The following is a 27,843-nucleotide window of genomic DNA, read 5'->3' on the forward strand; positions in this document are numbered from 1 at the left end:
TTTTTGTCATTTCCTGTGTAGCATCCTCATAAATAACTATTTCTGCTGGAACCTGATCTTACATGGCCTTACGCAGCCAGTTTTGCAAGCAGAGATGGTGTCCTAACCACGATGCTCTTTGCCAGTCTTTGACAAGCCTTTCAAACACTGGATTTTTAAAGCCAGAGTTGGTTGCTGTGATATCAGGAGGTAGATCTCAAAAACTTTGTTGATGTGACGGTTGCCTGCTGGGGCTGAGGGACTTGCGGGGCCGGTGAGGATGTGGCTCTGGGGCTGGTGGTGTGCAGCTGTGTGGGGGCTCAACACCTGCGTCCTTCGTAGGTGCTTGCTGCTGACAAATGGGGATTTGGCATTCTGTCAGGCTTTTCTGCAGAGGGATGTGTGTCTGACTTCTGCAGCAAGGCTCAGAAGATAGAGGGGAGCTGATCTGGCAGTTGCTCTTCAGTCTTTTCTCTTCCCAACCTAAAAAAAAAAATAAAATAAAATATGCAGAGCTCAGGTTTCATTAGGGGAATTTTTTTCATTTTATTTCAGCATTCAACTGTTCATTTAGCTGTTCCAACATAATGCAACCCTTCATAAAGAGCACTAACCCTCTTTTTCTGGCAGATTATGATCTGTAGTGCTTTGTTAAACGTATAGGAATATGCGTACATGGCTGCTGGCCTATGTTTGGCTTGAACTCGAGTTGGGAAGAGCATTCAATGAATCTCGTTTGCATCACACAAACCACTTCCCTGAAAAATGGTCTATTCTTTGTTTTGACTCTTTGTGTGGAAGAACTAAATTTCTAAATAAGTTGCTTTTCCCCTCCGTAGCATTCTTGCTTTCATGCTGAGCTTGTGTAGAGGGTACTGAGAACAAAGTTCAGGAATGGGTGCTTGGATCACTCTTGGTGAAACGATCAACCAAGACTCATATGGAAAAGTAACTTGCCAACACATTCAGTTGAGGAATATACAATTAACGTGTTTTAGCACATTTGCAGTGTCTTCAAGGAAAAGACTTCATGGAAGTTCACTTCCCTAGGATGGAAAATGATATGAGTTCATTTGGGTTCATCCCTTTCTGTAAAAACTGTAATTGTAGGATGTCAACTTGACAGTCCTGTGCTTTCATGAGTAACGAATGAGTGTAATGATCCACGGTTGTCCATCCCTCTCCCTTCCCAGCAATTTAGACTTAAATACTGTTTGTATGTCTCATCTTGTAAGGAGCTTTTTTCTGCCTGTGAAGCACTGAACAAAACTAACTGCATGAGCTGAAGATTAAATTGTTGGGTCAAATGATTCAACAGAAGCAACTCGTAATGTTTAAAAGGCATCTGCGGCCTTCAAGGTTGGAAAGAATCTCCCAAGTGTGGGACATCTGACGTGACGTGCGCCGTCTTGCTGTGGTTTGCAGCCAGCTTTGTCAATAGTGTTACCAGCTTTCAACTGCAATAGAGAATTTTGACCTACTTTTTCAGTTTTTCTGTTGTTCTGCACAACATTGAGGACACTGAAACCAGGTCAGTCTAGTGCTGGTTGGGAAAGCACAGAGAAATGCTGCTCTGTCTGGAGGTGCTACTGGATACAGGCGGATATTTGAAATATACTGCCATAATAGGAGGCTTATTGGGGGAGTATCTCCTAGTAGGAGACCTTCTAGGTACCCAGAAAGCTCTTGAGTGGGAGAGAAAAAGGTGAAAAAAGAATGCTTTCTCCATTCAGCCTCTGCATCCTCCCTTCCTACTAGCTTGTGCACATAGCCAAGCACCGGGGCAGGATCCTCTGTCAGGTCAGGCCAAGATAAGGTATTTGGTTATCTGTTGACTTTTTCCCTTAGGAATAGGGCAGATCTCAACTCTTTTTTTATTTTCTCATTAGTAGAAGAGTGACTTTGCCAGAAGTGAGTAATGGGATAGCTTTGGAAAATGAAATTTTTACTGGGACCAGTTGGAAGGCAACATCGGTCAGAAGCAGGACAAGAAGTGGAAAATCACGGAAGGGAAGAGGTGAGGCTATGGGATGAGAAGGCATGAAGGGACCTGAAGCCAGTGGAGATGTGTGTCCACGTGGAAGAGAGCAAAGCTGTAGGTGAAAGGTTTACTGATAATGTTTTAATATAGGAAGAGCATTGACACCTAGGAAGCTGTTAATGTGTGGGGTGAAGCAGAGGACAGAAAGCCAGCTTGTTCCTGTAAACTTACAGGTGTAAGTAAATGAGTTGACAGATGCTGAGAACGTGAGTGAACACATCATATATGTCCTGGTTTCAAAATATTCCTCCTTACCTGCATCCTGGCTTTTGTACCTTTTCCAGAGGGTAAAACATTTGTCCCAATCTGTGGCAAAGGCAGCAAAGCTTTCTGCTGCTGAAGGCTCTACTTCTTGCATTGAATGAGCGTAGAAGCTGGTGATCTCCTATCTGTATGTTTATAATGTGTCAGTTGAGAGCCCTGGAGGACTTTATAGCCTCTGAAGTCATGTGGGAAGTAGCAGATCTTGTCTGGAAAGCGCTTTCCAGATCAAGAGACTTGAAGAATTACGCGGGTGTGTGGGGTGGACATTGGAAAATCCAGTGAGACGGCACGTACCTTGCCCTGAAGCAGTGATCTTGGAGTTGCTTTGAGAAATGGAGTTCCAATTTCTGTAGAGAGCGGGATGAGATCACCCATCTCAAAAGAAACTGGGGCTTTCTTGACGGTCTCCTCTTAAAAGGAGGGAAAAGGAACTGTAGGGCTGAACTACTTCTGCTTGTTAGGGTGGCTGTCCATGCAGCAAGCATTTGCAGTTTGATTTCTAGCATCTTTTGACTCCTTCATGAATAAAAACCACAGAGACCTGGATCAGGTCTGCTTGATTTGATTTGAAGAGAAGGGGATTCACTTGCAATTTCAATTTGGACAGATTTTATGAAATCATGCCACAAAACAAGACTTTGACAGCTCTTGTTTCATATCTTGGGAAGGTCTCCGGAGTATCTCAAGTAGGTCAAAGAAATTTTCAGCGCAAGGGAAGCGAGCTTTTCCTTTGAAAGGTAGGAATAAGGTTTGCTCCGGCATCTTCACACCAGTCTCCTGTTTGTGTTATCCTTTACTACTGCTGCTGTCAAACTTAGGGGCTTCATTGAGAAAACTGGATGGCCGTAAGCTCTGTGTCTGTGCCCTAATGAGCACTCAGTGAGCGATAAACCTTCCTTCACCCTAGACTGTGCTATGGCTCGCAACGTGAATGGCAGCTGCCTTCAGCACCACCTAGAAGCTGGTTTGTGGCTCAAGTGCTGCGGTTTTATTGATGGAGGAGAGGTCATGATTTAAATCTAGGGTCCTAAGTGTTCTGAAGTGTGTAGGATATAAAGTTTTTGGTTGTTTTTGTTTGGGTTTTTTACTTAGCTAACTGTGCTTTAAGTAATTCCCTTTCAAGCCTGCATCTTTCATTAAATAACTGTTCCTGTGTCTCCAACTATATTGTAGTGAAACAATGAATGCTGGAATTGGACTGAGTCCCCATTAGGGAAATATCTTCATGCAGCTTTGTTTAAATGCAAGTAACTTTCAGGAGCAATCTTGCTGAGCGGGTGGAAAGGTAGGAAGGAAAATCGTTATGAAAAAGTTTAAATTGTGGCAGGAAATAGTCCTGGTGTTGAGTAGTCTTTAAATATTAATGTGACTGACTTCAAATTACAGTCTAGTCTTCATTCTTCTGCCACTCCTCTTCCAAAGCCAAGTGCTTTGTTTGTCCTCAAAAGCCATATTTGATGCCATATTTACTACAGTCGTTTTTAGTATGCAGCAGCAGCATTGTCTTTGCGCAATTCTGTGTACCAACAGCTGGGATCTGCTCATAATAAAGAGGTTATCAAACGCTTGGTTTGCTCATTCATTGCTGATCTGAATTCCTGTTTGCAGGAGGCTTTCAGCTGAGAGAGGATTAGTGTTTGCAGACTGTCAGGCATGACCTTTCCACTCTTCTCCCTCAGGAGACCTTGTACAGATGGGGATCGGGAGAAGGATGGAGGTGTAGTGGCTTGTGACCGTTAACATCTTATTTCACTAGCCAGGGAATGTGTGGTGGAGCGCTCTGCTCAATCTGCCTGAGAAGACTGGAGTTGCTTGTCCCACCTGAGATGCACTGAGCACAATGGTGTGAGTGTCAAACTACGCAGTGTATTTCTGATGTTGGATCTGAAACTTGGCACATGGGGCTTGAGCTGGGTTCAGACTTCAGTCTGGAGGAGGGGGAAGCTGTATCGAGGCTCAGGAGGGCTTGTGCTCACGAGAGGCTTGAGCAGCCCTTAGAGGAATGATGTACTTGTGTCATCGCGTGCTGATGGAGGACTGCCTGCCCTGCAGCTGCTGAATCATAGAATCATCTGTGTTGGAAGGGACCTTTAAGATAGGGTCCAACCATCAACCCAACACTGACAAACCCACCACTGACCTGTGTCCCTCAGCACCACGCCTGCCCGGCTTTTAAATACCTCCAGGGATGGTGATTCACACCACTTCCCTGGGCAGCCTGTTCCAATGCTTGATAACCCTTTTGGTGAAGAAATTTTTTCTAATATCCAATTGATCTCCGGCACCTCAATGTCTTTCCTGTAGTGAGGGGCCCAAAACTGGACACAGCACTCGAGATGGGGCCTCACCGGTGCTGAATACGGGGGGACAGTCACTGCCCCAGTCCTGCTGGCCACACTAGTGCTGATACAGGCCAGGGTGCTGTTGGCCTTTTTGGCCACCTGGGCACACTGCTGGCTCGTATTCAGCTGGCTGTCGACCAACACCCCCAGGTCCTTTTCCACAGGGCAGCTCTCCAGCCACTCTGCCCCTAGGCCAACTCGTATCAACCATTTGAAACTTATTAAATTGTGCACCTTTGCCTTTCGGTGGCTTTCAGCCCTGTTTTATCATAGCTGGTCAAAGGTTTTTCTCTCATGATGCTTGTGCCAGCAGGTAGCCAAGCAGCTTTGAGAAGATCTCCACCTAGGCATCAGGTTCTGCTGCAAAACCACCTCGCTGTCTGGATCCACCCACTCTGCAGGTCGAAAGCTGGTCGTACGTCATGGCAGAAGCAAGGTTAAATGGCTTCTGGCACCACATGGAAGAATGTTGCAGTGCGTTCTTAAGCAGCCTGCTCTTCCCAGTCCGCCTCATGTTCATCAGGGTTGTTTAGAAATCCTTTCTGGTGGTTTTAGCTTATATTGACTTTTCTTATACTCTCTGCTGACCATGTAATTGTTAGTTGAACGAGCAAGGGAGGAAAAAATGAATCTGCTTGCAACTTTATAAAAATTGTATCATTGCTCCTTCCTGTGCTGTAATCTGTCCCTGTCATGCAGTTTTTTCCTCTTTCTTTCAGGGTAGTCCTTCATGGTAGTGTCTCCTCAGTCTGTGCTGCCCTTCGTGTCTCACAAAATGCTGTGCATTGTTTTTTCCAAGAGTAAACTGGGCAGGGGTGGTGCTTTTGCTAGAGACTTCTTTCTGTTTCTCTTTTGTGAGGTCTGTAGTTGTTTCCCGTGGATTATCCAACCTTGATGAAAATAATGACTTTGGTCTCTAGTGGGGGGGGAAAAAAGTCCTTCTCACTGGCTTTAGTTGAGTCACGTGCGTTTTCCAAAGTGCTACTTTTTTAATTCACAGAATTCCTCTGTTCTGCTCATCTTTCTTAGTCGTCCAGCCATAGAAGCGCTCCATCATCATCCTCACACTTGATTTCTGTTCGGCAATAAAGCTCTGTAGTTTCAATGACTCTTATTTGTTTTGAAGCAAGTCTCTCCTCCCAGGACAGGCTGGGGTGGGGTCCCATCAAAGTGCTTTTCTGATATCTGATAGAGCATCCTCATTGCTTCTGCAGGCTGGTTTCACAAAGCAAATACAACTGTGCGTGTGTCTACGCAAACAGCTTTGAGAAACAGCGCTAACTCACCCCCTCAAACTGAACGCTGCAGCTGAAAGCATGTTGGGATGTCTGCAATGAAAAACCAGTTCATCCTGTTTGCCTGTAACGGATGCTTCCTGCTCATCCATATTCAGTTTTAGGTATTAAATCTTGAATTAATTTGAGGTACGAGTAAAGCTTGGTAGTACTAAATACTGCATTTCTTGTACGTGAACATCTCCAACTCTTCTGGCTCTAGCTTGGCCAGCGGTGCTTAATCACGAGCAGTGTTTCACACACTGCTTGGTGCCACGATGGGAGCTTGATGCTGCAGCTGCTGGGTTGGCGTGGCCAAGCTGGTAGTATGGACGTGATACAGTGGTTCTCAGATGACCTGATGGTTTTCAGACCTCCTGGATTTGCTGCAAACGAGCTGTGTGATGTTTTCTGTGGCGATCCACCTTTTGTGCAGAGCGATGACGAGAATGCATCTGCTTTTCAGCCTAGAAAATTGGGCTGCTGAGTCACGGGCTGGATGACATATACTGTGGGTTATGACCTGTGCAACCTGAGCTAGGGTCTGAGCAGTAGTATAAACTGTTAAAGATGGGTGGTTTTCTGGGATTGTTATGTTGCATGAAGTGTCCATTCGAGTGTATGGATGCTTGGTTACGCTATTATTAGTTCCTCAAGGTCTTCCTAATGTACTGTGGAGGGACACGGCATCCTTCCTACAGAGTCTGTTCAGAGTCCTCCAAACTCCCTGTGTGATACAATAATATCTGGAAAAAAAAGCAGTGGAAAGTAATTGTAAAGCGGTGTTAAAGTTGTGCATTATCTATATTTAATATTTGCCTTTTTTTGTGGAAGTATTTAAAAAAAAATATCTAGGGAGGAAGCTGAAACTGGGGAGAACTGTGCCCTCTTTTGTGCAACCATACAGAACTGCCCATGGAAATGGATAGAAAAGGTCAGAGCTGTGCTAAATATTCAGAAATGACAGAGTTGTTCAATATTCAGAAACCGGAATTTCCAGCTGATAGTTACCTGCATTTTCTGGATCTAGCATGAATGACTTCTGCCTTGCCTACAGATGCCTTAGATCAAAACAAAAGTTTCCAGAAATAAAAGTATGCCACAGTTAAAGGCTTGGGAAAGCATACTTTTATCTCATGAGGGCTAATGCTTTTGTTCTGTGCCACTGGTTTGCAGATGGGTAATAATTCTTGTCTTTTCTTTTTGGCTGACTGGAAGTAGGTAGCTTAGCTTCTTCATCTCATGAAACAAACAGAAGAAACCCTTCCTAAATCCTCTACAAGTGTCTTGCTACAGGAGGACTGAGCCAACTGAGCCTTAGTAACTTCTGAACCCTTGTAAACACGGTTGTGTTTCTGGGTGTACCTGATAGTGTTTGATTGATGATCTCCTTCCACAGTGACTCTTGTTTAGGTGGCTTCATGTGGCACTTCTCTGCTGACTTTGGACGTGTTTGCTGGCTTCCATGCAAATGTTGAAACTTCAGCTGGAGGCATCCACGAAGGAGCAGGACACAAACCTTGTTTCTAAAATTATTCAGGCAGTCTTCACATCTGGAAAATCGTGAATGTGACAGTGTCCCCTAAAGGAGTACAATCCAGTGGGTATAGGTCCTGGGATATGGTATATAGCTCCAGGTATATTTGTTCTGGTTCTTGCTTAAAAGCTGCACCACAAGCATCTCCAGCGTGTCCACATCTGCTGCCTGATACCAGGTCCCAATGCAGCATCTGTACAAAGCATGCTGCAACCTTTTCCTTCATCCTGCTGATTGCTTGGGAAACACTTGGGCTCCACCACTAGTACCTCTGGACTTGTCCCATCAGGCCACAATGACCCCTTGCCTTCAGAGTTTCACATCTGAGTGGTAGAAATTTCTTCTGACCACAGTGGGGCTGCGCTAATGATCCAGTGTGAGTTCATGTCCTAGGAAAGGTCTCATGGTGAGATGTCAGCCTTCCCTGCCCTCCCTGGACCGCACTTGTGGAGCGGGACCTCCTGTGTCCGTACAGCTTCTGCCTGTCTTTATTAGGCTGGTTCATGGGCAGAGAGGAACCACTTGACCTGTGTGGGTTGAGAAGCATCTATTTCTTGTCCTCTTTTGACAGAGTTGGCAGACTGGTGCTCCTGAGATGCACTGGTGCGCTGTCTGGAGTAGCCCAGAGTTGTCTGCCCCTGGGGTCATGGTGGTGACAAGGTTGGACACGGGGTATGAAGGTGTGTGTCTCCTCTGGGAGATCTGTCAGGCTTTGGTTTGCCAGTCGTGAATGCAGGCTGCTGGAGGAGATCTTGGCTCTTGGGTCCCTCACCCAATTCCATTAGAACATCTGTTTTTTCCAAAACCTCATTTTTTTGGCAACTAAATCAAGTTGGTAACATGAATTGTATTTTGATACAGTTTTCAGGAAACTTCTAGCTTTTTTTTTAAATAATAAATCTTGCTTTGGCTACTAATTTTAGCCATCTCTGTAAGACAGCAGTTTCAATTAGCAAATATATGTGGGGTCAATTTTAAAAGGTGGAAAATGAAGGAGAATTTGACTTCCTAAGCACTTCAATATTTTCTTCTCTTGGCACCTTTCATTTGCCACTTTTTATTTTCTGTCTGGCTTTTGTGTAATACTTTATAAATATATGAAGTGAGAAGAAAACAAACTGTACACTTCACAGTTGCTTTCAAGATGGGACGTGATCTCCTTGCAGTTTCCACCTGACATGCTGGTGTAACTGAAATTGCTTTTGTTAGTGGGTGTGGTGTGGGTCCCCATAACTCCAATAGCACGCAGTGGATGGGCAGCATTTATATTTCTTTGTGACATCGGGGCTTTTTATCAGAAAATTGTTAAGAATGGTAAAATTCCCGTATAGCTGTTATTTTCCTCGAGGAAAGCTCTGGACGCTGGCCCTGTTGTACATTTCTTGCTCGGTATTTTAAAAATAATGATTTTTATATCATATATCCTCTTTCTTTTCCCTAGGTAAGAAACCAAAAGCAACCTGCCTTTATTGAGTTCTCAAGAACACAATCGAGCCCTTGGTACATTATCAAGATGCATTAGGAAACTGGATACGGTGCCAAAAGAACTCCATGCGTTTCCATGACTCTCTTGGACCTTGACTCAGATACTTTTGGATATATATTTCTATTCTAAGGAGAAGAGTGCGTACTCCAATTCCTTTCTGCCAGCTTGCTGGCAGAGATATTTCACTAAGATCATGGACCATCCTAATAGGGAAAAGGATGAAAGGCAGCGGACGACGAAAGGAATGCCGGGAAGGAGTGGGCACGGTTCTCGACCAAGCTCATCGGCGTCTTCTGGTGTTCTTATGGTGGGACCCAACTTCAGAGTGGGCAAGAAGATTGGGTGTGGGAACTTTGGAGAACTCAGACTAGGTAAGAAGTAACCCTTTTAGTCGCCTCCATTATCCAGATTAGCATTTCACCACTGGAATATAAATACATAAAAACTTACCCTGGCTTGAGAAATGCGTGTGCTTGTCGTGTTTCCCAAGTGTTGAGCTGCCTCACCTGAAGCCTCTGACTCAGAAGATGTAACTGTTAGCATTATTTTTATTTGCATAAAGTCAAAGTGAATACACTGGAGAGACCAAAGATGCAAATTTTGAACAATCACAACAATGAAGACGGTTCCCAGCGCTGAATGTCTTGCCTAAGGTGAAAAAAAAAAAATCTTAACTGCCTGGATTATTGCTAAATCTTGCTCTCGATTTCTTGTTCATAAGCTAGGGCGCCCTATTAAAGTAATGGGTGAGACTCTCTCCCGGCGATGCTTGGCCACATCTTCTCTATTCCACATCCTTCACCAACCTCTGTGCCCTAGTTTCAGCCCCGTCACCCGCTCCATCTTATGTCTTTGACTCGCTGGCTGGCAAAGAGCGGGCTGTCCCGACTGGCCATCTGGCTGCTGCCTAACTGGCCCAGTGGCCCGTGATTTTTCATGGTCTGTTGGTCTTCTAACCACATGTCTTGCAGCTGGTCACCCAAACAGATGGCTATGCTAATGCATCGTTTGTTTAGGATGACTTAAGAGCCCAATGCACTGCGCACTAAACAAATGATGGCTGTCTTTTAAATGAGCTGGGGGAAGCAGCCGGTGTTTTTAATTACATGCCCCTAAGCTCCCAAGACGTGGTTTTGGGGTAGTTGCTGTAGATCAGAAGCGGCGGCTCGGGATGGTCGTGATCCCGACTGACCTCAAATGGTCGCGTTTCTCCTCTTCTGCTGAACGAATCGGATGGCTGTGGTAGCAAACTTGAGGGTGCTGAAGACAGGTTGGCTGACATGAATACCTGTTGCCTGAAACTGGGTCTGTATTTAGAATGGAAATTAAAATTATTTGTGCATCAGACACGAGGGTCGATAAATAAATCAATTGGGGAAACTGCTTCAGGTAACCAAAGGATAATAGCACATAACTACTGATAATATTTTTGTAGATTCCTCCGCAGAATCTACGTGATCTTAGATTAATCCATGTAATCTTTCATTCTAAGGTTTGGTTATTGCATCTATGTGATGTGCCGCTTCTCCACAGTGTGAGGATTCACCAGCTGGCTTATGCTGTCTCACTAAATGGGTAGTTTTGGTGTCAGCATTACATCGGAGAAGTTTTATTGATTTGCAGGAGCAGAGATAATGCTCCAAAGGTGGACAGAAACCAAGGGCAGGGACAAAACCTCCCACCTTTATGAACATGAGCATAATTGGCAGCTGAAGATAAGTTTGGATGCTTACAATAATGTAACATGAGAAGCTGTATTGTGTTTTTAAAAGCCCCCCCTCCAACCCCCAACAGCAAATGTCACGATAGCAGGATCCCCGTGGAGATGTTGAATTGCTCTGTAACCCAAGCTCTGCTTCAAGGCTCCGCAGCTGTAGTGGATCCCCCCGGGTAAATGGCTCTCATGTTTATTTGTCTGGTGCCCAACTGCTGATCCCATTTCCGTGGTTCTTCTTTTTCACATTTGTCAAAATTTTCGCAGGATTGGATTTCTGGCTGATGTGTTGTTTCAAAGCACAGGTGCCACACAAGAGATTTCACTTCCGAAAAAGTCAGTTTACAGAGAATATTCAGTTTTAACTAAGGAAAAAGCAACAGCTGTTAATTGAGTGGCTCTGTTTGTTGGGGTTTTTTTTGGTACACTGGTAAATATTTTTCTGATACTGGTTAATGAAGCACTCTGTATTTGGGCAAAGGGCCCCAAGTACTGATAACAGCAATTAGGTGTAAGGTCCTTACAGAAGCTGTATTACTGTTGCTTTTTGCTGGTTGCTATTGCTTTAAGAACTCCTGTTTGCTCAAGTATCAGATATTTCTGTTGCACAGATGTGATGCTAATTATTGCTGAATTGTGCTGGGGGGAAGGAGAAGCAGCACATCTGAGATACGGGAGAACAAGTCTCTGGTAACAGTTTTGTCCTGCGAAGATGAATGGTGTACCCTCTGCTTTTTGGCTTTTTTTTTTTAACATGGTTTCGGAGAAGTTAAACGCCTTTTAGAAACAGGAAGAACAAAGTCATGCACTGCTAAACAAGGGGAAAATCTATTTTTCCGATTCCCCAAAGAACTTATCTTTTTTCAGGTGTTGTGTTTTCACTCTAAGCTGCTCTTATGTCATGCCCCAGTGCCAGACAGAGCCCTGATTGTTCAGGGAGGGGACGGCGCGTACGTACGGAAGCTGTTCCCTGCGAATATCAACCTCGCTGCTCAGGGTTGATCCTTCTCGCTGCAAATACAGATAGCCCCGGGGATATTGCTTTCTTTTGAAACACATGGGAGCAGCACAGTTGGATTCCAGCCCGCAGAGGAACTGAAATGGGAAGGTGAACGCAAAACTCAGCCTCTGGCCCAGAGTAATAAGATGAAACAGGGTTAACTGATTGTTTCTTTGGATCGACTGCAGGTTAGGTGGTCTGTCAGAGCTTTGGTTCCCGAAGCGGCTCAACCTACTGGCAAAGAGCAGGGGATCTTGCTTGCTGGACTCTGCATGCTTATGGGGTTTCATCGCCCTTTCGTGCAACGCCAAGCCCTGTTGTGCAGCTCCCAGTTGTCTACCAAGTTAATTCTCCTGTTAACTTGGGAAATTCTCCTGTTAACTCGGGAGCTGGAACGCACCTGAAGCTTTATAGTGTGTCTTCTGCTGTTACGAGGTCCTGCATCTCCACCCCAAGCCGATCTGAGAGGCAGCATTATGCAAACCTGCCTGAGAACGGGCTCACCGGGGCTGTAAAATCCTGTGATGTCAGGAGGTGCTCGCTGCTCAGGAAAAGTGGGATTTAACCTGTTAAACCTAGTGCTGTGGTAAGCCATAAACTTCAGTGGAGAAAAGATACTGCAGCTGAGCCTACAAACCACCTCCTTGTATCAAGTCATGGACTTTCCCAGTGGCTATTTGCCATATTTACCCCAAATCCTGAGCCATGAGCTGTGTTGGGGATAAATAAGCCTCTTCAAATGTCTCTTTTTTCCTAGTGTTTGGCACCCTTATTTAATAAAGCAATTAAATAGGTACTAATATAAAATTATTCCAGTTTCTGCAGGTCAGAGGGTTTTCTAAAATAAGCATTAAGTTCTGGATAGACCAGGGGCTTATTTTAATGCAGAGCTGTAGACTCTTTTTGCCCAAATCTTTTTGCTCTAATCCAAACACTATCTGGCATTTTCAAAACAGTGTGTTAAACTATCATTTTAAAATGACAATTAATGCAACTTTTCTCCCTGCTTGGAGGGAAAAAAGATGTTAGGAGGGCTGGATGCTGTTTGTTGCTTGTATCCTCCCTTGGTAGGCTACTGCACCAAAGGGATTTTTGGAGAAATCTGTGTTTTCATGTGCTGCCCAAAGAAGTTGCGTAGTGGCCAGTGTCCAGAAGTCAGATGTTGGCATGATTCATCCAGAGGTCTCACGAAGATTCAGTGCATCTCAGCAGCGAGCAACAAGCCCCAAACTAGAAGAAAAGCTGCTTATTTAGACCTTGCTGAGTCAGAGCAGGTTGATCAGACTTGGGAAGGTGTCCCCCAAAAGCCAGCACCACGCAGCTGACTTCCAGGCTGCGGTTTGAAGCCAGGAGCTCTGCTTTAAAACAAGTAAAAAAAAATAATAATAAAAAAAGTTATAATAGCATCTGGTACTGCAGCAAGTAGCAAAATCATCATGTGAATACAGGACTAGAATAATGCTAGATGTGGAGGGTGTGGGTATGAGTAGATCCTGTGTAGGATCCACACCAGGAGCCATTATTTGGAGACATATGCTCCGGAAGGGATGGCAAAACTGGCACTGCAAAGTTGATGTGAACTCATGTTCCAGCTGCCCCTGGGGTCAGGTCGCTCTGCAGATGCTGTGCTGGCTGGGCTGAGCTCCGCCTGGTCTCTAGGACGATTGGGTGGATGTTTGCTCCCTTGCCCAGCCCTGATCTGTCATCAGAATCTATTGTCCATATACAAGAAGCTGGACGGAGGGGTCAAAGCATTTTTGATTCATGTTGTTCATGAGAGGTTTGTACTTGTGGTCCTTAACTTTGACCTGTGGGAATAGTGCGCAGGAGAGATAGATCAGTTTGGGCTCCTCTGCTGGTCCACATCTGGCTGTGTATTCGGCACAGCTTACTGCCAGGGCTTGAGAAATCTGCCCGGTTAGGTTTCCCACGTGAATGCCAGTGACTTCATGCGGCGCTTCTCACTTAGAGTATGTACTTCATAATTGTCAGTGGAACTACCCAAAACTCAGGCATGAACTTAATCGCTGCTCCGTCAAAAGCTTTGCCTGAACTTGAAAGGCTTTTGTTAGCACAGTTATATCATCTCCCCTGTATTACGGATCTTTTGTTTTACGAAGATAAGACACAGCTTCTATTCATGGCTTATTTCACTGTGCAGATTCAGTTTCTCCTGTGAGCAGTGCTGCCTCTACTGTTCCATTTTAATACCCCTGCTGCCTTGGAGAAGGAGGAGGAAGATGACGTTGCACCTTGGACCATGTGACAGCAACAGTGAGGGGCAGATCTCAGTCTGGAGCAAGCCAGCGGGGAGACTGTGGGGATTTGCTTTGCCCTCGAAGCTGGCAAAACAAGCAGCTCGTGCTGCAGCTTTAGGGAGGGTTTTGGAGTTCAGAAGTTGGACCCATTTGCACCCCATCATGTTCAGGGTCTCCCCGTAGTGCGTGTTGTGAAGGGGATGAATTGGGGGATTAATTAGCTTGTTTACCTGGCCTGACATCTCAGGCTACTGTTTTGTTAATCCCAGTTTTTTAACTGAGGAATTTCATTACCAAAATTATCTTCTGTCTAGTCCTCAGCCTTATGAACCAGACTGTAATCGGCTGGATGATGGCTCCACGTGCATGGAGGGTATTGGCAGTGTCCTCCTCTGCCTTGAAACGAGCTCGGAAGAGCACTGTTTGCCCAGTATCGTTAACCTACGTTGGTGGGAGAGCACAGGTGTTGCGAGAAGGTCTGTGGGTCATCGCTCCCTGGATGGACTCACCCCCCTGCACACTGAGCACCAAAACTGCCTTGAAATGGTGCACCTCCAAGATTGTGATGGAGGTTGTGGGATCTGTCAGGGATGGCATTCCCATGCCTCCCTCCTTGGGTTTTTGCTGTTTAAAGCATCTAACTTTCTCACGTATTCAGCTGGAGCTTCCCTTAGTCTGGCTCCATGTCCTGAAACTGAGCATCATGGTAGGAGCTCACTCCCGGTCGGGAGGAGGGGGGAGGAGGTGTCAGTGGGCGACCTACAGCTGGAGCTGCCGAGGTGACTCATTGCTGGTAGCTATTACGGAGCAGTTAATTTAAGTGTACTTAGTCTGCCTTCCCTTAATGTCCTTGCATGTTCTTCCCCCCGCTGGGCTCCCCACACAGCATCAGCCTGGAGCCCTGGTCTGTGTCAGGGGGAAGCAGTTTATCCTGCCCCCTGCTTTCCCCTGATGTGGCCTTCCAGCCACATCCAAAGCTCTTCCAGCGCTTTGAAGCCACTTTCTGATGTCTGAGCATTCCTCATGCAACTGCAAAAACTAATTTCTACCTTTCGTTTTCAGCCCGGACATAACAGCTTTTATTGAAAGATCTAAAGAAATAGTTTCAAACCACCCTGTGTTGCAAGGGTTAATGCTGGAGCTCAGCTTACACATCTGCCTGCGTAAAATGCCGCCTCTACATTTAACCTCACATTTAACCGCCTGCCTGGTGTTAGGCAGCATTGCCGGTTACTGTAACAGGTTGAAGCTTTCCATAAATTGTTTTGGCTTCCCGATGAACATTAAAGCAATCTGCTCAGTGCTGACCTGGACGAGGAGCGCCCGATCCGAAACTCGGAAGCCAGAACTACACCGAGCAATAGAGCAGGATGGTATCAAAAGAAGTCAAAGGCAGAAAATATGAAGCTGTTACAAAAGAAAATAAATAAATGGGGCTTTTCCCCTGATAAATATTTCAGGATTTAAAGATGACTCTTTGTCTTCTTTCATGTTCACGTCTTTAATGTCACTGAGTCTTCCAGTGCTGTTGCTGCGTGCAAAGAGTATCTGTATGCAAGGGAGGACATGGCGTGTTTTTAGTGGGTTCATGTAGATATGCCCAAACTCCCACCTGCTCTGAAGTATGTCACTCCCCATCCTGGTCATTCTCAATAGCCGGTCTGTTCTAAGCGTCAATATCTGTTACGGGAATTGGGAGGCAAATGTGTAATAGAGCTGGGCAGAGCTGACGCTACAAACGGGCACCGATAACTTCCAGTACAGGTTGCTGCTCAATGTTGGAGCTGCAGAGTCACTCGGTGAAAGCGTGGCTCGTGCTGTAGCGGTGCTAGCAATGGTGAGCAAAGGAGGTCAGCGTTCCTCCATACTAATTCATGGGAAGCTTTGTGCGGTGGAGGCTGCCCTCCTCAAAGGGCACGGTGGAACTAGAGGAGGTCAGAAAGGTAGTGGAGATGTTGGGCTGATGGTACAGATCAGGTACGAGGACTGCCTGAGCTCCTTCCCCAGTGACGTCTCTTCCAGAAGAGTTTGCGGTCAGTTTTGAGCAACCTGGAGAAGGTGAACAGGGAGCGATTGCTCAAATAACCTAGCAGAGGAACTGGAGGACATTGAATGATATGATAACTGGCAGCTTCAGAACACACAGAGAGATGCTCCTTGACACGTGTAGCTGTGCAGCTCTGCCACGCTTCACCAGGGAGGCCGAGGGCTTGGTTCAAACACCAGACAGGTTCCTGGAGGAAAAATTCACCTCTGGCTGTAGCATGCACAGGTGCAAGCTCTGGCTCACAGTCATCCATCCACAATGTGCTGGCGGCTGGCTGCGTGCTTGCCTGGCTGTGCTCATCCCAGGCTCCTGCCCTTCCTGCTTGCCAGGAAGCAAGCAGTAGTATAGAGCAGACTCTGCTCTGCGTTTTGGGGTCCCAAGAAGAAGGTTTGTTCTTTTAGTGTATTTCTTAACATCATCGGTACCATATTGCAACTGAGAGTTATTGGCCTTACTAGATTACGAGGATTGCTTTTGTGCCACTGCCATGCAGAAGGCATTGTATACATGCTGCCTGCCTGTTCACAGAGGAAGGAATAAAAGCTGGGTGTTGGTACAAAGGTTATTTCCACATGCCTCCTTGCAGTAGTCGTTTTGATACGCAGCACGATTAAGCTAGTGAAGCTCCCTGTAGATCACAGGGTAAAACTGCTCGGTGTCCAGCAGATCCAAGGTATTTATGAAAGAAATGGTGTTCTGATACTTCATTTTTTTGTTCCCCTGACTTTTTTGGCACAATATGGATAATAAAACCTAATGTGTCTGGGATACCTCCTCAGACACTTGCATGAAACATGAAATGCTACTGTAAAACATGGAAGACAGTATTTGCCTGTCCTGGTGAACTGCTGCAGCTTATTATTTTGAGGTTTACACTGTGTTAAAGACAAGAATTTGAGCAGGGAATTGAGAAAGACAGCTCTTTGCCATCAGTGATGCTCTTCTGCCTTGTCTCTCTACCTGCAAGTGTTAAATGTGGAACTAAAAAATTTTTCTTTTTCCTTCACAGGTAAAAATCTCTACACCAATGAATATGTAGCGATTAAACTGGTAAGTAGAAGCTTCGGGTGTTCTTAAATGACTTGTACTTAATCTGAAAAACTCAGATGAAGAGCAACTTTCTCACTTTGGGCTTAATGCTGCTCTCACCCACAGGTAGAATAACTTATTTAAACTAAGATAAATTATTGAGAACGCTAAAAATGGGGAAAGAATCCATCCTTCCACCTGCTGAATGTTTTTGGTGCCTAAGTGGTCCGTAGCTGTCTTATACTGGTGAGAGCCTCGTTTCTCTTTGCAAGCCAGGTCCCAGTGAGCGGCACTGATTGCGGATTTGCCACCTCTTCCCACTCCCTGGGTTGAGCCTTTCTGTTCAGGACTATCGATTCTGAACACCCTTCCTTCTCTCTGGGTGGGCGGTTGGCAGAGGGTTTGGTTAGGAGTGTGGCACTGTGCAGCCTGCTCCTCCATGGTTTTGGAGTCGAGAGGTGGGAAAGGGGGTAATTCAATGGTTAAAACTTCCCTTGGGAATAGCACAGCCAGCCAGTGGTCCAGGTAAAAAGGCTGCTTCTGAAGACTGCTTCAGGGCATTGAGACAGTGTGGTCGGTGGTGGTTTGAAGTCGGAGTCTAGGGGATGGGGAAACTCTCTAACTTATAGCTCTTTTTGATTTATAAAGTCATAGCCCAGTAGTTTGTGTTTATGCCTTAACTTTTCCTGTCTGTGAACTAAGACTTTCATTAGTCTCTTGGGGTTTTCAAATTTGGTGTCTCCAGCTGCTGTGCTCTTTTCTCATCCGTACGCTCTTTAATCACAGATCCAAACCCTAGAATCTGAAGTTAAAGTTGTAATGCTAACTCAATGTTAGCAGCAAACCCGCCTGTTTGCCCAAACGATGTTGTCTGGCAAAATGAGAGGAGTATTTCAGATTACAGAAGATCAAGATGGACTTGGTACATTAATTCTGGTCACGTTCAAGTGCCACAGATTTTATATCTCTAGTATTCTCCTTATATGAGGCATCATAGATGAAAAATAATTAGGGCTTTGCAGGAGGGACTTGTTTTCAAGCCTGTTGGCAAACATCAGAAGATATTCCCTAAAATAAATAAATAAATGCCTGCAGTGGAGTTAAGGATGTCCTTGATATGGATCCACATCAGGAAGGAGGACTGGGGCTTGCTGCGTAACTCACTTTTTAGGCAGATCTGACAATATAAAATGTGCTGTGTATGCAGACGAGATGTTTTATTGAATTGACAACACTTCTAATTTGCTTTAAAAGATAAACCCACAAAGTTATAGCGTTGGAAGGCGTAAGGAATTCATAATACAGGAAAAACACAGCTGTATTAGTCCAAGGGATGCTTGTTTCTCTCAAAACAGTGCCTGCAGAGACACCTCCCAGTAACCTGAAACCTCTCAATAGCTGTATGGCAGAGCTGAATGGCATTACCTTTATTGCTACCTTAATCTTACCTATTTTTCCCAGTAGTATTCTTTCTTTCCCCCCACTCCTGAAATATCTGAGTGTTAAAGCACTCACTTTGCAGCACACTCCAGTTTTATTTGCGCTGTTGCAATTCAGGCTTAAAAATCTCTGTTCCGTCACATTTGAAGGACTGGGATTGCCATGCGGTGGCCATCCAGGTATTCGCCTACCTGCTCCAGTTTTGGGAAGATTAACGAGGGAACAGTAAAAGAGATGGGGGTTTTTTGGTCTCCTCATGTCAGATCACATACCCCAGGAGTAAGAATTGCTCAGCCTCCTCAGCAGCAAATACGCTTCTCTTATACATGTACTTAACTGTAATTTTCTTTATCCTTCAAATAATTTGCGAACTAGTGATACAGTAGCCGCATTCAATGAACTCGAAGGCAACATTTTCTTTTATCTGCGTCATTGGACCAAGTCAGAACTCTGCTCCAAGTCCTCCTAGCTGTGTGAGATCATCTTCAGCAACTGCAGCCCTGCTGTCTCAGCTATTCATGCCTCCTCTCATGATGTTCAAGCTGGAAAATTAGAGAATTGTGTGATGGATGCCGAAGAGCTGATCAGAAAGCGCTGTGAAATTCAGCGCTAATGTCCCATGGTTTCTCTTTGGGGGCGAGGATTGTGCTGCATCAGAAAATTGCTGGCGGGGAAAAATACTGCCTGTCTCCTCGTCCTGCTCTTCAGCTGAGCGTTATTTGGTTAAGGGCATCTAGTTCATGGAGGAGTTTGCCTTCTGAAATGCCATAGCTGTGTTTACTGGTTTAATCTTCTGGGGGTTTTTAATGCGGAGTGGCACATAGCAGGAATTTCTCCCCTGCGTGAAAGCAGCCCGTGTCACGCACAGATGTAGCCTGAGCGCAGGAGCCACACTCTGCCCTCTCCTGCGGGATCATGATGCCCGTTGGTTCGAGCTGTGGATTTTGTACGTTAGGCAGTAGCAATTCAGTTATTTTCGCTACAAATGCAACATCTGCCAGCATCCTTAAGCCCTTGCCCTACAGGACAACCATCTGTTCTGGTATGATCTTCTCGGAAGCTGCCACGACTCTGGCAAGTGTCCAGAGCTCAGGCTCCAGCAGCTCCTGATGCAGATGTGGCTTGGACTTACCTCCTCTGATTTTGTCACGGGCAGCCTCACGTCCCAGTACGTTTATCCTTCTAACTTTATCCAAATATTTTAACTGGATACATAAACTCTTTGCTGAACAGGCTGAGTTCCTGTTGCCCTGAATCCCTTTGCTGCGCAGGTGTCTATAGACTCTCCCTCAAGCCATCAGCAACAATTATCTTAATTTAAATGCAACTGATGTAACAAACCTGTTTTTGTGTTGCTTTATACTTGCCTTCAGTACGGATTCAGCTTTGCCTTCAGAATATTTTTCACCGTAGTTTTCTCAGTAGTTGGTCATATTTGACTTCTGAAGCTTTTCAGTATCAGAAAGTTGAGGAGCACCCGGGAGTATTTTTGCCCCTTGCTGGCAAAAGCGGGGTATACTTGAGCTGGTGGTGGCCAGCTTGGCTGGAAGTTGAATCGCCTGAATTCCTGTACAAAAATCGTTCTTCTGACTTAAAAAGAAGTCTTTAACATGGAGTTCATGCCAAACGTGGATGTCTTACCCTACAAACTGAGAGGTGGAACAAGACAAGTGGATCAGCGAAAGCCTTCGTGTCCTCCCGTGCAGGCCGAAGAGTTACTTCACCGGATCGGAGCCAGCTCAAACTCCTGGCAGCTGTGTTCAACCTCCTTTGGATGCTTTTGCTGTAACTCACAGGAGCTGATGGGAAACACAAAGCGATTTTTTTTTTTTTTTTTTTTTTTTTTTGTGTGTGTGTGTTACTCTTAGGGGGCTCCTTTGTGGCAAACTTCTAAATGCTGAGTTAACTTCCAAATAGAGGATTATTTAGCAGGTTTTTGAAACTCAGACTAGTTTTGGTACCATGCTATGAATTTTACATAGTTCTGAGCATGGAGTGTCTCTTTTCTCAAGAGCAGGGAAATAAGCAACATCCAAACAAAAACTGAGGCCGGTATTAACTTCACTTTCAAAGCTGTCCGGGCAGTTGGTGCATCCACATTGGTGCCTACCCCAAGTGCGTGATTTTATTGAAAATGTAATTACTTGTCTCTTAATCCTCTCCACATTAACTTTATATTTTTAGAAGCTTTGTAATCTTGCATGTTAATCCTTTATGGATCATAGGCATTAAGTTTTGTGCGTAAAGCGCAGATGAGTAACAGTTGAGAAATGTAACGTTTTGGGTGCATTGCAGACTTAGCCTTTTTTTTTTTATTCTGTGTATAAAAATAGAATATTCTTGAGTGCTTTGAGATGTTTGACTGACACCTGCTACTGAGGGGGGAGACTTCTTCCTGGGTTTCTACTAGATAGCGGCTGCACTGTAGCGCTCGCTGCGAGCAAGATTGTAGCTTTATGCAACTGCGGTCTGACTTAAAACACAGATACGTGACTCAACATTTTTCAAAAATATAGACTAGCAAAAATACTGTGGGCAACCACAGTCCACAAAGTGAACTTGGGACTTCATCTTTTGCAGCGTTGGCTTTCCTCCTGCCAATGTCCAGGGTCGTTCTTCAAGGACCCAGGAGCTTTGTTGACCGATTCTTGAATTTCACTGCCATGAATGCACTTTGGGTTTAAACGCGGCAGTTATTTCTCCTCCAGAGTGCATGTCGCAAGTCTTACTGCTTTTTGTTCTTTGCTTATTTAAATGACGTCTAATGATGAAGTCTGTTGCTAGACTTTCAGTCCTAGGGTATTCTATCTTAAAACTTGAAGCATTATATACAGTCACAAAACTTCAAGTATGGAATATAACTTTTTTCAGGCAGACTGATTTTAACCAACTTTTTTTTTGCTGTTTTAGGAACCAATAAAATCACGTGCACCGCAGCTTCATTTAGAATACAGGTTTTATAAACAACTTGGAAGCGCGGGTAAGTAACATACCCTAAGCTTAGAGAAAGTTTGCGATTTCTTTATTAAATGAAATGTTACCATCGTATTTGTTGTGTAACTCTGACTTGAACTTACTGATCTGGACAAACTTTCTTGGTCCCATGTGAGTTTTTGGAAGGGATTTGTTCAGAATAACATCATAATGATACAAGATAATTATTTGGAGCTAGAAACTCTCATTAGTAAACTGGCTATTGCCTAAGTGAGGATTGACTGATACGGGAAATACCCGTGTAAATGTGTTTGTAAAACATAGGAACCATCACTGGATGGAAAGTCATTTGTGTATAGAATGACAGACTTCAAAAAGGCAACGTAAAGTTTTAAAACCTAGGAAATTGTGTAAAAAAACCATAGAGCTTTCCTAATAAAAGCCTGAAATACCGTTTTTGTTGATATTTACTAAATCATAAGAGTGTGCGAAAGCCTGTGGGCTCAGTATCCTCTTTGCGACTGTATTCTGCAGCAAATATGAGAAGAATATAACAGGATAAGCAAAAGGTGGGTTTGGTTTTTGTTTGTTTTTTTTTTTTTTTTTTTTCTGGCAAGCTCTCTGATTTCCCTAATATAAGGCTTGAGCTTGTGTCTAATAGTGTTTGGATTTTTCTTCCCTGAATTTGTGGCTGCTTTTTAAACCTATATAGACTTTTAGCATGTGCTGTTTCCCATGCCAAGGATTTCCCCAGCCTTGACTTCCCACCGCACGAGGAAGTCTCTCTGAAGCAAAACCTTCTCTGCTCCTTCTGTGCCTTGATCATATATTGACCTTGGGCTTTGGCAAGTTTCCTACATTACTGTAATTATTTTTTTTCCACACTTTGTTCTGTTTTTATTTTTCCTGTTTCCCCTGGATGGACATAGCTTCCACTGGCAGAGGATGCCTTCTCATATTACCAAAATACTAAGTTGAACAGAATGAAATATATATTTAGTCTGAGCACATAATACACAGTGTCTTGCATTTTTCCTGTCTGCTTCCAACTAATTTTTCTAAGCGGTTTCCTTAATTTTGCATAGCACATCCTCTGGAGATTGAGTGCTATTGCACTCTGCATTTTGTGGCTTCTTTGCTTCTTATAGGATGCAAAATCTGGGATGTGGGAACCGAGTAAGTTGTCACTATTGGAAACACTAAAATAAGGAATTCTCTGCTGAAATAAAGTGCTCTTTTCTGTGTATTTTGTATTCCAGTGGTAGCATCTGGTACTGCGCACAAAGCTCTTGATAGGCTGATGTTGTCACTTCACTCCAATTACCCGTGCTTTTGAGACCTGGGGCATTTCTGCTGAAGCCCGTGTAGTACATAAATCAGACGCCGGCTCACAGAATAAGTGATACACTTAATTCCGCTCTTCGCTCCCTACTTGAGTTCTGTTGATGCTTGCCATCTCTGTGATGCCCCGGCGCATGTGTCACACGACACACGAATGAATCCCAATCTGCTTTTTTTTTTTTTTACACCTCTCGGCTTTCTACCGCTCTTTAAAGATGTTACTGAGGAATTTTAAAACCCAACAAATGTTGGGAGTTTGGCTTTATTTGGTTAGCTTAAGACTTTTTTCATGGGTTTTCTCCTGTTCCTAATGAATCTAAACTTTTCATCCTACAACACTTGCCCACGCAGGGCATTTCTGCCCTGTCTGATGCCATGCATGCTAATGGAAGTATTTCTGAGCATGCTGCCATCAGACACGAAGGTCTTGCCTTCAAGATCTCTCCTTCCCTTCGTTGTGGGGGAAGTGGTGCTGACTTTCATCTCAAGCCTTTTTGCCAGTATTTGTCAAGAGACTGTTGAGAAGCCTCGTGAGCAACACGACTTTTATTTCTCTCTCTGTGTGGTCCCACGGGCACAGCAAACCCAGCTCTGATAATCTGTTGAATGCCATTAGAAGCTCTTGTGCTAGAGTTTTGCTAAAACAACTGGAAATAGGCCAGGAGCTCGGGTGGAGGATGTAAGCCACATCTCTGGTCTCTCCATGAAACTTGGAAGCTGAACAAAATAAATTTTGGTGGAGTCAGACTGCCACCTTAACTTGGTGTCTGCAAGCCATGCGGAGAATTAGGGGAAGACCGTCTGTCTGTACAAACAGATTGGTGCTAAATATGTGCCTGCTTTGGGGAAATAGATGGGTCTGTTCTCAGTGATGTTGTTAATGCCAGGCTCCCCTTAATGGTCCTTGCTTAAAAACTTCGGCTGCTCAAACTCACAGCCTTGAACTTCCAGCAAGCACGACTGGTTACTTGAAATTGTCGTGGACTCGCCAAATGAAGACTGAAAGTGTCCAAACCCATGGTGTGCATGACTCAGAGGAGAGCAACAGTAGTGTTACATGTGACATACTGTTCAATAAATTGGCCAATTAATCTTGCCAAATAACGCGGCCAACTGCAAACCTCCCACCGTTAGCCTAAAAAGTAAGACTAGTAAAAGCATTGCCGTAACGCCGCAGTAGCAGCGTGGTCCTCTTGTTAGTGCAACTGCTGCGTTCAACTGCATGTACAACCAGATGGTCTCACTGAGCAGCATCTCTGAGACGTCAGAATTATCATCACCTGCAGCATTTGGAGAAAAATGGGTTTTTTCCTAATGAGAAGAAATTTGATGGTGATTTCCTTTTTCCTGGATATTCAGAATAAATATTTTTAAAGTATATTACTCTTGGATACTAATCATAGGAAAACTCAGGTTGGAAGGGACCAACCTCCTTGGCCATGGATCAAGTAGGAATCTTCTTGCAGGATGGCTTTGTGCGTGTCGAAAAGATATTTCATCTCTGGTATGTGGCTGGATGTGTCCACATGACGTTGGGACTAGCCTGGAGGGAAGTGTTTTGTGGCAGTTGGTCTTCCAAGAGAGTGGTCTTGGAAAACTTGGTCACGACTTGCTTGCAACGTACCAGATCGAGAAGCGCAACCTCCAAACTCAGGAGCATAAAGGTTTTGTGCCTCAAAACCCCTGCAGAAACCCAACTGGTTGGTGAGGAGGTATGAAGTGCTGGATCGTACTGGTAGGACAAGTGCTGCTTTTGGAGAGAAGTTTGCAACTAGCTCTGTAATGCTGACTCTGGTCCTGCAGTATATTGCACACAATACTTCCGCGGGGGCTTTTGCCCCAAAATTTTAGAACGATTCTACGGTTCAGTGCCTGAAGGATGTATGTTGGGCTTGGTTATCTGCTTCACTTGTTGCCATCATCAAAAGCTAGTGAAATTAGTCTCTTTTCTTTTTAAAGCTATTCGGTCTAGAAATAGCCCAATAATTCAAGGCTCTATCAGAAGTTAATTCCTGGGATGAGCTTCCGTGTGAGATGTTTCTGCGTGAACGGAGGAAGCAGCACAGTTGTGTGAGAGCTGCCTCTTCCTTTCTCAGCTCTGCTGTGGCTCTCTGTGCCATGTGCTCCATCGGCATCGATGGTTAAAGACAAGGCACTGAAGTTGCATCTGGTGCTTCCATCAGCACCAGCTTCTTCATCTGCCACGTGACTCGGCTGAAGATCACTAGTCAGCTTGGATGAGCTGAGAAGACTGGATTTCTTGTGTCTCATACATCTTAAGACGTATTTCACACTAGATAAGATATACTGGAGCAAAAGTTTGATATAGGGATCTAAACCGTATGAACGTAGCTCTTTTTGGTACTTCTCAGTAGCTCAATACCAGTCAATATATCAAATGGATTCAGAAGTAGCTAATTGAGATAGTCCTGGGTCGAAAGAATGGACCAACAGCTGTCTCTCATGCGCTTCTGCAGGAATTGCTGCTGTCTCTGATGTTTCAATGCCTCCCTGTAGTATGAGAAACGAATAGCTCTCCTGTAATTTCCTACCTTGCCCCTCTAAATGGGAGGGTTTTCTCCATTTAGAATGGAGGGGTTTCCTTATAGAAATGGGTTTTCCTGTTTCTTCCTTGAACTTTTCTACCCCCTCAAAAGAAGAGGCAAGGGCCTGCTGCACAGTGACCATCTGCTGGTTTCTTCTCACTGTGGAATTAAATATTTAATAACCTAAAATAGTGTATGACTGCTTTGCCTTAATGCAGCCAGCGAAGCAAAAAAAAAAAAAGGCAGGCACAGAGTCAAAGACCTGATGGTCGGTCCACAGGGTGTCTCAGGAAAGGACAAGAATTTGTTTAGGTTTTAGGTAGTCTGGGATACAATCCATTTGCTGACCAGGATAATTGGAGTAGTTTTAACAATCTCTTTGCAAACTAGTTGTGTTACTCTGTCATCAGTCCTGTAAGGTGCTGGTGTCATACTGAACTGTTTCATGGTTGCGTTTTGTCATGAAGTCCGTGGAAGCATGCATGGACATCCTGACACAGAAGATTCACCCTGGCCTGAGCTATCCCCAGGATCTTACACAGATGGTGACACCACCAGAAAAGTATGTCGGTCCTAAATTTTTTCTTGCTGGATAGTGGCTATCTGCATATGAACATGAGCAGCACAGCTTTCCACAAGAAGTCCAAGTGGGATTTGGGTATTCCCCAAAATTAGGCTCTTGCTCTATGACCCTCTTTGAGGACTGGCTGTTCCAGGTGTTCCCCTCCTCCTCAAGACTGGTTCCTCAGCTCCTGGGCTTCCCCTTACTCCGAGGCCTCGTACAGCTGCTTAAATCTGCTGCTTCCATCCCTCGGGGACAGGAGGAGCTCCCCCATCCAACTTGACTGGATGTTTTACATCTCCTAGGGCTGCCAAGTTCAGGTCTCCAGCGTGTTTCCAGTGTTGGATCAGTCACTTGAGCATGTCATTTGTCCCCTGTACTTGAAGTTTGTGGAGTAAAGGCTTGGCTTCTTATAATTCATAAAAAATCTTGAATAATCAGGCCCTACATCTTGCAGGATGGTGGGTGGAGGAGCTCCATCCCTACCACTGGCTGTCTGAATGTCTGGTTCCCCATAATATAGGGGTACGGAAACTGGTGTTGGCAGAGCAAAACTGAGATACTCTGACCACGGTCAAAGTGACCCAGCTCCTAACTCCTGGGATGGTTGTGTTTCCTGGGTAGCGTACAAGGTGCAGCCAGCAGCATCCCAGGTCTCTCCTACTTGGTTTGGGATGAATAAAGCAGTTCATGCAGCTGCAGGAGGCCTGTCAGGCCCGTTGGGCCACCTTCAGCAGCTGGGTCCTGCTGGTGGCCCCCTAAGGTCCTAGTGATTGCGTTGGCTTTGTCTGGTGGACTCTTCTTGCATATTGACCTGCTTTGAGGAACTTCAGCAGGAATGTTCTTTTTGTTTTAAGACTGATTCCGCATTCTCACCTTTCCTTCAAGTTAAACTGTCCTGCAGGCTTCACGGGGGAAACCTCTCTTCCAAAGGTTTTATTGGGAACTCATCTTTTATCAGCAAGCAGTGCCTGTATTTCCCAGTCCCTGCTTCTAGCTCTTCAGCAGCCCTTGGCCTGAGCTGTCTTTCCCGTGTGTAATGTGGACATACAGGTGTATGTGGCCATGCTTTTATCTCCACCCATCCCATCATTTGGATTTTTGGCTGCAATCTGCCACAGCTCCTACACGTCCTTTTGCATCCGTGGTATCTCTAGCCAGCTGGTTTGAGTTGCCTGTGGAGATACCGGCCTCTCCTCTCGACTGACCGCTCTGGTGGGGCTGCAGGGTGGATCCTACTGCTCTCAGCTCTAGTAGAAAACATTTTAATGTGGTTTATATTTGCAAAGCCTTTTAAACTTAAGACACTGCTGTGTTTCCTGCTCTAGAAACCTTTGTATCCTTACTCAGTGCCATCAGCACGTCTCTCGTCTGCCGGGTGTTTAACGTCGCTTTCCAAAGGGAAGCTGAAGATGCTGTTCAGGAACATTTCTGGAAAGCTGTTGCATCCCAGGGAAGAGAAGTGCGACAAAGCAGTCTGCAGGCTGGGGCACTGGGCTGCCCTGTCCCCTGGACGTGGCAGCAGAGCCCATGGAGGTGCTCCACGTCACTTGATGTGCTGCAGGAGGATGGTAGCACCTGCCTGTCCCACCATAAAGCCTCTCCTCCATCCAGCTGCTGTCATATCTAGTGGAGCTCACATATCCGTGAAAGAAATGGAAGCCGACCGCTGGGACTTCAGACGAGCTTTGTCTGAAAGCTTTCTTTTTCTCCCAAGCTATGCTGGTTGGAGGGGGGGAAAAATACTGACCTCTTTCTGTGAGCCTTGCTTTGCTGAGAAGTGAAGGCAAACATGTCTGCTGCACTGTGGATACTTGCAAGGCTTTAACTAATTACTTTTTTTCCCCAAAGTATCCCTGAACTCTAAGCCTTTTCTGGAGGACAGGGAAGCCCGCTGCTGCGTGACCCTTACTGTATCGCTCTAAGCCCAGTTCCTCTCTCTCAGGGCCTGACCACGGCAAAAAAACATCTCCACGCAATCAGGAAACTGCTCTTCAGTCTCCTGCTTCCACGCAAATAAATAATTCACCGTGGTCCTGGGAAGTATTG

General features: G+C 45.0%; 1 protein-coding gene across 4 annotated transcripts in view; it reads left to right on the forward strand.

The window, feature by feature from the left end:
- Window positions 1–27,843, forward strand: part of CSNK1G1 (casein kinase 1 gamma 1) — a 111,512-nt gene that overhangs the window by 36,581 nt on the left and 47,088 nt on the right. For all 4 annotated transcript variants that reach the window (XM_054213919.1, XM_054213920.1, XM_054213922.1 and 1 more), the window contains 3 exons: window positions 8,879–9,294; window positions 16,952–16,992; window positions 21,322–21,391. In XM_054213919.1, coding sequence (XP_054069894.1) covers window positions 9,117–9,294; window positions 16,952–16,992; window positions 21,322–21,391 — 289 coding nt within the window. In that variant the 5' untranslated portion in view covers window positions 8,879–9,116. The remainder of the gene's footprint in view (window positions 1–8,878; window positions 9,295–16,951; window positions 16,993–21,321; window positions 21,392–27,843) is intronic.

This window comes from Rissa tridactyla, chromosome 9, assembly GCF_028500815.1.
Source record: "Rissa tridactyla isolate bRisTri1 chromosome 9, bRisTri1.patW.cur.20221130, whole genome shotgun sequence".
In the NCBI taxonomy this organism is placed as follows: domain Eukaryota; kingdom Metazoa; phylum Chordata; class Aves; order Charadriiformes; family Laridae; genus Rissa; species Rissa tridactyla.